The 10,457-nt window shown below is 45.2% G+C and overlaps 1 protein-coding gene across 2 annotated transcripts in view; it reads right to left on the bottom strand.

Moving 5' to 3' along the window:
* The window catches only part of PCGF6 (polycomb group ring finger 6), a 48,982-nt gene extending 39,264 nt beyond the window's left edge, over positions 1-9,718 (bottom strand). For both annotated transcript variants that reach the window (XM_017851835.1, XM_017851836.1), the window contains exons 1-6: positions 9,276-9,718; positions 7,513-7,612; positions 7,330-7,426; positions 6,011-6,066; positions 5,854-5,913; positions 3,635-3,743 (exon numbers count right to left, since the gene is read on the bottom strand). In XM_017851835.1, the coding sequence (XP_017707324.1) occupies positions 3,635-3,743; positions 5,854-5,913; positions 6,011-6,066; positions 7,330-7,426; positions 7,513-7,612; positions 9,276-9,635 (782 nt within the window). In that variant the 5' untranslated portion in view covers positions 9,636-9,718. The remainder of the gene's footprint in view (positions 1-3,634; positions 3,744-5,853; positions 5,914-6,010; positions 6,067-7,329; positions 7,427-7,512; positions 7,613-9,275) is intronic.
* Between the last annotated feature and the right edge of the window lie 739 nt (positions 9,719-10,457).

Raw genomic sequence — 10,457 nt, 5'->3', positions numbered from 1 at the left:
AAGGCAGGAGAATCACTTGAACCCGGAAGGTGGAGGTTGCGGTGAGCCAAGACTGCGCCATTGCACTCCAGCAAGGGCAACAAGAGTGAAACTCCGTCTCAAAAAAAAAAAAAATTCTTTTAATTTTCTTTTTTCTTTTCTTTGAGACGGAGTTTCGCTCCTGTCGCCCCCAGGCTGGAGTGCAATGGCGCTATCTGGGCTCACCACAACCTCTGCCTCCCGAGTTTAAGTGATTCTCCTGCCTTGGCCTCCCAAATAGCTGGGACTAAAGGTGCGCACCACTATGCCTGGCTAATTTTTGTATCTTTTGTTTGTTTGTTTTTGTTTTTTCAAGACGGAGTTTGGCCCTTGTTGCCCAGACTAGAGTGCAGTGGCATGATCCTGGCTCACTGCAACCTCTGCCTCTTGGGTTCAAGTGATTCTCTTCCCTCAGCCTCCTGAATAGCTGGGATTACAGGTGCACGCCACCACATCCAGCTAATTTTTTTTTTTTTTATTTTTAGCAAAGACAGGTTTCACCATGTTGGCCAGGCTGGTCTCCAACTCTTGACATCAAGTAATCTGTCCACCTCGGCCTCCCAGAGTGCTGGGATTACAGGCGAGAGCCACTGCATCCGGCCAATTCTTTCTAATCTTCAAATTTTAATTAGCTAGTCATTAAAAGATACTACTCCAGCCTTCTTTTGATTAGTATGAAAACAAAACAAAAGTCACACTGTCACATGTGTAAAAATTCAAACACAATGGCAAGTAAGACTTTTTCCCATCCTAGAGTCATAGACTCCAGTGCCGCCTCCTAGGGACATTGCCATTAATATGTTCTATTTTTTTGTTGTTGTTCCAGCAGAGTCTTTCTCTGTCTCCCACGCTGGAGTGCAGTGGCACAATCTCAGCTCACTGCAACCTCTGCCTCCCAATTCAAGCAATTCTCCTGCCTCAGCCTCCCAAGTAGCTGGAATCACAGGCGCGTGCCACCACACCTAGATAATTTTTTACGTTTTTGGTAGAAACAGTGTTTCACCATGTTGGCCAGGCTGGTCTCAAACTCCTAATCTCAAGTGATCCACCCACCTCGGCCTCCCCAAGTGCTGGGATTAAAAGAGTGAGCCACTGCACCCGGACTTTTTTTTTTTTTTCCCAGAGTTTCACTCTCATTGTCCAGGCTGGAGTGCAATGACATCTTGGGTTACTGCAACCTCTGCCTCCCAGGTTCAAGTGATTCTCCCACCTCAACCTCCCAAGTAGCTGGGACTACAGGCGCCCGCCACAACACCTGGCTCATTTTTGTATTTTTAGTAGAGACAGGGTTTCATCATGTTGGTCAGGGTGATCTTGAACTCCTGACCTTAGGTAATCTGCCCGCCTTGGCCTCCCAAAGTGCTGGGATTACAGGCATAAGCCACCATGCCCGGCCAATATGCTCTTATATGGCCTTTCAGGAATGGTCTGTGCGCATAAAAAGTATATGTGTACGTGCATATTTTCCACCATCCTCTTTTTAGAAAACTTAAGTAAGCACATGGTACGTGTGGTTGCCTTTCTGCACCTTGCTTTTTCCCACTTAATACATCTTGGAGATTATTCCACATCGTCACGCACATCGCACATATAATAATATTAGCGCATATTCATGTATGGGCATACCATTATTTAACCTACTCCCTTATAGAGACATAAATTGTAACACTCTTTAATAATAGAAATTGCTGGATTAAAATTTGGAATTACATGATTTCTTCTAATTTTTCCAAAAGGATCTTTATGTCATTATCATCAACTACTACTATGGGCTTCTTGGGGACATAAGAAATGTCTCTTGCCTTTTAGGGGTTCTTAATATCAGCTGAGAGCACGAAGTGAATATACAAGGAGATAAATACAACAAAGCACACGCTAGATAATAAATGATACAAGCAGCCCAGAGTTATAAAGAGATGACTGAGAAGTAAAATAGTCAACAGTGATACAACATGAGAAATCTAGATTTTTCCAAGAAAGGCATTTTAGTTTACTGTGCCAGCCAGTTATGCGTTTGAAAACTACAGTTTGATACATGCCAACTCTGGGACCATAACATTGCTGCACTAAAATGGAGTACACCATATGGTACAGTGTATGAAAGAAGCCATTTAATCTAATTAGAAAAGTATCTAGCTGGGCACGGTGGCTCACTTCTGTAATCCAAACACTTTGGGAGGCTGAGGTGGGTGGATCACCTGAGGTCAGGAGACCAGCTTGGCCAACATGGCAAAACCCTGTCTCTACTAAAACTACAAAAATTAGCCAGGCGTGGTGGTATGTGCCTGCAGTCCCAGCTACTCGGGAGGCTGAGGCAGGAGAATCCCTTGAACCTGGGAGGCAGCGGTTGCAATGAGCTGAGATTGCGCCACTGCACTCCAGCCTAGGCAACAGAGTAAAACTCTGTCTCCAAAAAAAAAAAAAAAAAAAAAAAAGAGAGAAAGAAAGGTATCTAACTAATTTGGCAAAATCAAGTAAAGTTGAAGAGGAATACATACCCTAAGACTGAGTAAAACTACAAGCGTGGAGAACTATCTATCTCATATATACACAGGAGATACATATGCATATGTTTACAGCAATATTGTTTATAATAGCAACAAGTAAATAAACCCACAAACCTGGAAACAACCTAAATATTCAACAGAACAGGAAAAGATAAGAAATAATATATTCATTTTAATGGAATGCCAGATAATGGTAAAAATGAATGAACTAGAGCTATATATTTCAATAGGGATGAATCACAAAATACTGAGTGAAAAGTATACCATTTCAAGTTTGGCAAAAACAATGCTACATACTGGCTCAGGGATAGATATACAAGTGGCAACCACATGAAAAAAAAAGGCATGGGAATGACAAACACTTTTTTTTTGTTTTTTAGACAGAGTCTCACTCTGTCACCCAGACTGGAGTGCAGTGGCACGATCTTGAGTCACTTCAACATCCGCTGCCTGGTTTCAAATGATTCTCCTGCCTCAGCCTCCTGAGTAGCTGGGATTATAGGCACCTGCCACCATGCCTGGCTAATTTTTGTATTTTTAGGAGAGACAGGGTTTCACCATGTTGGTCAGGCTGGTCTTGAACTCCTGAACTCGTGATTCGTCTGCCTCAGCCTCCCAAAGTGCTGGGATTACAGGCGTAAGCCACCATGCCCAGTCTTTTTTTTTTTTTTTCAGACGGGGGTTTTGCTCTTGTCGCCTGGGCTGGAGTGCAATGGCATCATCTTGGCTCACTGCAACCTCTGCCTCCCAGGTTCAAGCTATTCTCCTGCCTCAGCCTCCCGAGTAGCTGGGATTACAGATGCCCGCTACCATGCCCAGCTAATTTTTTTATATTTTTAGTAGAGACAGGGTTTCGCCGTGTTAGGCTGGTCTCAAACTCCTGACCTCGGGTGATCCACTCACCTCAGCCTCCCAAAGTGCTGGGATTACAGGCGTGAGCCATCACACCCGACCCTTTATACCTTTTTCTAATTATTTCTAATATTCAATTATTTCATAATTCTCAAAGGGGATGTCAGAAAAACTTGATTTTACCTGAGTTCAGAACGATTTCCTGTTAGGACTTTTAACATTCTTTAAGTTAAAAGGCAGATTTTTAGGGTACTCACCCAATGAACTCCAGTAATAAAGACATATCAAGTTCTGGTGGAATACGAAACACTGATTCTAGGACTTTTTTAGATCTTCCTTTGCTTGAAGGGACTGGTTGTGGAACAGCTATTTAATAGTTAAACAAAATGTTAATTAAGAATAAAATGTCATAAATTGAGATCTTTGGAAAAATAACTACACAAGTATTGTAACTATGTTGAGTATTTAAAAGATCATAAAGCACTCAATCTCCCTGTCTTTAATGACATCAGCTAATCTGTCAAAGCCAGTGCAATGAGAGGGAAGCCTGGGACCACTCCACAATGGAAGGCAAACATGTGGCGGGCTTATTAGGGCTGCAGAGAGAGCTCATCAGAACAGCAACATGTGTAGACAACCCTGCATAAGCACTACCATGTGCCAGGGCTCATACTTAGCACTTCACATGCATCATCTCATTCATCCTTACTATAGTCCCATGATATAGGTACCAGTGCTACTCTTTTTATTTCCCTTAACTAATAAAGAAACTGAGATGGCCAGTCACCATGGCTCATGCCTATAATCCCAACCCTTTGGGAGGCTGAGGTGGGTGGATCACCTGAGGTCAGGAGTTCGGATCAGCCTGGCCAACATCGCGAAACCCCATCCCTACTAAAAATACAAAAATCAGCCAGGCATGGTGGCGTGTGCCTATAATTCCAGCTATTTGGGAGGCTGAGACAGGAGGATCGCTTGAGACTGGAAGGTGGAGGTTGCAGTGAGCCAAGATCATGCTATTGCACTCCAGCTTAGGCGACAAGAGCGAAACTCGTCTCAAAAAAAAAAAAAAAAAAGAAACTGAGGCTTAGAGAGAATAAACAATATGTATAAGGTCACCCAAGTAACTAAGTCAAAGAACCAGGATTTAGGCTAACCAAGGTGGTTTACCCCTGTAATCCCAGCACTTTGGGAGGCCGAGATGGGTGGATCACTTGAAGTCAGGAGTTTGGAACCAGCCTGGTCAACATGGTGAAACCCCATCTCTACCAAAAATACAAAAAAAATTAGCCAGGTGTGATGGCACATGCCTGTAATCCCAGCTACTCCGGAGGCTGAGGCAGATGAATTGCTTGAACCTGGGAGGCGGAGGTTGCAGTAAGCCAAGATCACGACACTGCACTCCAGCCTGTGCGGCAGAGCGAGATTCCATCTCATCAAAAAAAAAAAAAAAAGCCAGGCACGGGGGCTCACGCCTGTAATCCCAGCACTTCGGGAGGCCAAGGTGGGCAGATCACCTGAGGTCAGGAGTTCAAGACCAGCCTGACCAACATGGAGAAACCCCGTCTCTATTAAAAATACAAAATTGGCCAGGCACAGTGGCTCAAGCCTGTAATCCCAGCACTTTGGGAGACCGAGGCGGGCAGATCACGAGGTCAAGAGATTGAGACCATCCTGGCCAACATGGTGAAACCCCGTCTCTACTAAAAATACAAAAATTAGCTGGGCGTGGCGGCAGATGCCTGTAGTCCCAGCTACTCAGGAGGCTGAGACAGGAGAATCGCTTGAGCCCAGAAGGCAGAGGTTGCAGTGAGCCAAGATCATGCCACTGCACTCCGGCCTGGTGACATCTCAATAAATAATAATAATAAATAAAAATACAAAATTAGCCAGGTGTGGTGGCGCATGCCTGTAATCCCAGCTACTTGGGAGGCTGAGGCAGGAGAATTGCTTGAACCCGGAAGGTGGAGGTTGCAGTAAGCTGAGATCACAGCATTGCACTCCAGTCTGGCAACAAGAGCAAAACTCCATCTCAAAATAAAAAGAACCAGGATTTAAATCCAAATCTATTTGACATCCATTCCATGACATTATATCATCATAAAAACTAACACTGGAACAGTTACTGTGTGCCAGGCACTGTTTTAAGTGCTTATATTACTCAGTATTTTTTTTTAATGAAGTGGTATGATTATCACCATTTTGTAGATGAAGAAACAGATATTTAAGTATGTAACTGGCTTGGCTTAAGTTATACACCTCACAAAATGGCAGGGCTAGGAACAAACTCAGAGAATCTAGCTCCACAGTCTGCAATCTCTAATTTTTATAAATAAATTGGATTACATACAGCATTACCTTCAAAATCTCTCTGATCATATAACAAGCTAACCCCAAAAGGAACTTCAAAGGGCACATATTTCATTGTTAGTATTCTTTAATCTATAAGTACATTATAGTATACACCCAAACTTACCAGGTTTAGGTACTTCTAGACCTCTTTCTTTATAGAAATCATGCATTTGCTTTTTTTCTCCTAAAAAATGATAAAACACAGACTAAATTATACTGAAAATGTAACTAGTAGAGTCAGAGATTCTGGGATTCACAACCATGTAATAAAAGAAACTTACTTTCCTCTAGATTGATCACTAATTTGTACACTATGTCTTGTAACTGTCGGTCCAACCTAATAAAAGGAAAGGATGGAGAATACCTCAGAATTCAGAAAAATGCATTTTGGTACAGAGTGAGTTAATTGTGTTTTCTCTTGAAAGCAGGTATCTTCTTTCTCAGAGGTGAGTTACTTTTAAGTAGAATTTACAGTTCCTAAAATATAACTCACTCAAGAAAACCTTAAGTAAATATATGCAATCATAAGTATTCACAGATTCTTGAATGGGTAACTAAACTGTTTCATGTGCATTGATTTCTGTGTGTGTGTGACAAGGTCTCACTTTTGTCAACCAGGCTGGAGTGTAGTGGCTCAATCGTGGCTCACTACAGCCTCTACTTCCTAGGCTTAAGTGGATTTTCCCACCTTAGCCTTCCAAATAGCTGGGACTAAAGGCGTGTGACACCACGCCTTGCTAATTTGATTTTATTCCCTTCATAAGAATACGAGTTGAGGGCAGAGACTGTATTTTGAACTTCTATCATCTGCAAAGCACTCCTGTGTGAAGGTAGTAAAAAATCAGTAGTATATGTTGAATAAATACCAGTAATCTACTGTTAGTACTTTTCCTCTCTTAAGAAACTGAGTATGAACTGGAAATTTGATTAATAAGCCACAATGAGCTATGACAAATGGGCTTTACTAAAGAGGCCAGTTGTTTCAGGTATTACTTCTAAAAAAACAGAATTTGGAATACCTATATACTGGAAATGAAAAGCCTAAACTAGCCTCATTAACCTGAATGAGTGATGATGGGATTAAAATTCTCAGGAAGGAGGCCTGTGCCTCTTTTAAGTCCTCAGCAGATATTACAGTGCCTGGTACATAGTAAGTGCTCTATACATATTTCTTAAAAGAATATGTAGTTCCCTTTTAATTTTTAGAGAGGTCAAGAATTTTTTTTTTTTTTTTTTTTTGAGACATTCTCCTCACTCTGTTGCCCAGGCTGGAGTACAGTGGCACGATCTTGGCTCCTGCAACCTCTGTCTCCCAGGTTCAAGTAATTCTCCTGCCTCAAGCTCCCAAGTAGCTGGGATTACAGGCATGTGCCGCCACTCCTGGCTAATAGTGGAGATGGGGTTTCACCATGTTGGCCAGGTTGGTCTTGAACTCCTGACCTCAAGTGATCCACCCACCTCAGCCTCCCAAAGTGCTGGGATTATGGCGTTAGTCGCTGAGCCCATCCTGAGAGGTCAAGAATTTATTCCAACTATATAACTTCAAGCTTTCAGAAAAAGTATATTTAAAATACAATTGTAACTTATATATTCTTCTTACCTTATGTTATAAAGAGGTTGTGTCTGATGTACTACTATATTGCATTTTGGACATCTGTTGCTGTAGTAAAAATGTCTTACAATGCAGCTTTTACAAACTGTTGAAAAGAAAATGTTGAAGTCAGGATGCTTTGAAGACATTTCAAAACTGAAAATTATTCAGAAATGTGACCAGTATGCTTACAGGTATGAAGACATTCTGTAATGGTAGTTGCATCTATTAAGTAACCTTTGCAAATGGAACACAAGATGTATGGGGTCAGCTCAGAGAGATTAATCAGGCGCTGCAAATACAATGGAAACAGTTTTAAAATACAAGTCCTTGCCTTTTTCATTTTTTTTTTTGAGATGGAGTCTCACTCTAGCCCAAGCTCATTGCAACCTCCGCCTACTGGGTTAAAGCGATTCTCCTGCCTCAGCCTCCCGAATAGAGGGGATTAGAGGCGCGCACAACCACGTCTGGCTAATTTTTGTGTTTTTAGTAGAGATGGGGTTTCACAATGGTGGCCAGGCTGGTCTCGAACCCCTGACCTCAGGTGATCCACCGGCCACAGCCTCCCAAAGTGCTAGGATTACAAGCGTGCGCCACCGCGCTCAGTCCACCTTCCGCAAAACCTTAAACCATAATCTCAAAATGTCATTGCAACATGGAAATATTTACCTCCAAACCATTAAAATACCGCTGAAAGTTACAATAATAACACAATATAAATTATTGTTTCTTTCCTTTTTTTTTTTTTGAGAGGGAGTCTGGCTCTGTCGCCCAGGCTGGAGTGCAGCGGCAGGATCTCGGCTCACTGCAATCTCCGCCTCCCGGATTCAAGTGATTCTCCTACCTCAGCCTCCTGAGTAGCTGGGATTACAGGCGCGTGCCACCACGCCTGGCTACTTATCGTCATTTTTAGTAGAGACGGCGTTTCACCGTTTTGGTCAGGCTGAACTCCTGATCTCGTGATCCACCCGCCTCGGCCTCCCAAAGTGCTGGGATTATAGGCGTGAGCCACAGCGCCCAGCCAAATTACTGTTTCAAAAGGATCTTTACACCGGGCACGGTGGCTCATGCCTGTAATCCCAGCACTTTGGGAGGCTTAGGCGGGCGGATCATGAGGTCAAGAGATCGAGACCATCCTCGCTATAACGGTGAAACCCGTTTCTACTAAAAATAAAAAAAGTAGCCGGGCGTGGTGGCGGGCGCCTTGTAGTCCCACCTACTCCAAAGGCTGAGGCAGGAGAATCGCAAGAAACTGGGAGACGGAGTTTGCAGTGAGCTGAGATGGTGCCACTGCACTCCAGCCTGGGCGACAGAGCGAGACGCCGTCTCAAAAAAATACAAAACGAAATTAAAAAAAGGATCTTTGCTGCCCAGTAAGCAGTAGCTTCAATAATTATTTACAGGACAAGCTACATGGCTCACGTCTGTAATCCTTTGGAAGACCAGAGAGGGAGAATCACTCGAACCCAGGAGTTCGAGAACAGCCTGGGAATATAGGGAGCCCTCCACGCTAAAAGAAAAAAAAAAAAAAAGTTTAATTAGCCCGGCGGGGTGGCGCGTGCCTGTAGTCCCTGCTACTCCGGAGCCTGAGGCGGGAGGATCGCCTGAGGCCAGGAGTTGGAGGCTGCAGTGAGCCATGGTCGCGCCACTGCACTCCAACCTGGGCGACCCTGTCTCAAAATAATTGTGATTATTAACAGGACGAATGAGTCGGACTCGCAGAGCCTAAGTGACCTGCAGGAACCTCACAAAATAAGTGGGTAAAGACCCGGGCCGGGCCGCAGGCCTGTCGGCGCCACACGCCTAGGCAGCCGGGGCCGGGGTCGGGGGAGGTCGGCTCCAGTGCTCCGGGCGGCAGTGGCGCACTAGGATCGGGCCCACACTCGGCCGACGACTGCCAGCTACGTCCCTGACGCCGCTTGAGCCCGGAGGGGTCGCGCGGGGGCTCTAAATACCTCCTCCTCGTCCTCCGAGTCCTGCCGGCCTCCCTCCAGCCTCAACGAGAAGTGACTCATGTCCTCCTCCTCCTCTTCTTCTTCCTCCTCCAGCTCCTCTTCTTCTTCCAACTCCTCGTCCTCGTCCTCGAAGCGGCCTCTGAAGCGGCCCAGGCTGCGCTCCGGCTCCAGCTCAGGGGGCCGAGAGCCGGAGCAGCCGGGAGCCCCCGTCTCAGACACAGGCGCCGGTCCCTCCTCACCCGCTGCGGGTGCGGGGGTGAGGGCGGGCGGGGAGGCGGGAGGCGGAGGCGGCAAGGCTGCAGCTCCATCGGCTTTGGCAGCGTCCACGCTGCCCGCCGTCACCACCGCGACCCCCTCCATAGTCAGGAAAGACACCAGGCCAGACGAGGCGAGGCGGCGGGAGAGCGCGGGAGTTCAGCCGGCCTCGAGCGCCCCCACTGCGCAGGCGCGGTAGCCTGAGGTGCCCGCCGGGAAATGTGGTTTAGCGACCTTCACCTCCGCCGGGCGCAAACCCCGCAGCTCCTGGGCAGGCAGCGGGGCTAGCGTGCCGCACCTTAAAGGAATCTCACCAAATTTTCCCCTTGGAAGGGGACGCTCTCTTCGCCGCCTTTTAAAACCAACAAAATTGCTACCGTTCCAAGCAACAATATTCCGTTTGCATCATCTAATTCACAGAGCACTGAACTAGGTAGCATATGATGTTGCATTACAAATAATAATCATTTCCATTTGAGTACCAATTATGCATTTCTTCTGTGGCAAATCACGTCCATCCAAGATTATTTCCCTTAGGAAGCATGAAGTTCCTATTCTGAAGTATGTACGTTTATTTATTTCAAGGAATTATATAGTGTATTGATACAAGATGAAATTCTAATCACTACTCAAACATCATCCATGTAACCCCCATCCCATAAAGCCCATTATATTGAATTCAAAAAACTTTTTTTTTTTTTTTTTTTTTTTTTGAGACTTAGTTACACTCTTCTCGCTCAGGCTGGAGTGCAGTGGCGCTCACTGCAACCTCCGCCTCCCGGGTCCAAGCGATTCTCCTGCCTCAGGCTCTCAAACAGCTGGGACTACAGGCCCCCGCCACCACGCCCAGCTAACTTTTGTATTTTTAGTAGAGACAGGGTTTCACCATGTTGACCAGGCTGGTCTCAAACTTCTGACCTCAGGTGA

Source organism: Rhinopithecus bieti, unplaced genomic scaffold (genome assembly GCF_001698545.2).
Source record: "Rhinopithecus bieti isolate Rb0 unplaced genomic scaffold, ASM169854v2 scaffold_31787, whole genome shotgun sequence".
NCBI classification, from domain to species: domain Eukaryota; kingdom Metazoa; phylum Chordata; class Mammalia; order Primates; family Cercopithecidae; genus Rhinopithecus; species Rhinopithecus bieti.
Note: the sequence above shows the minus strand (reverse complement) of the source record. Positions and strands in the feature narration are given on the sequence as shown.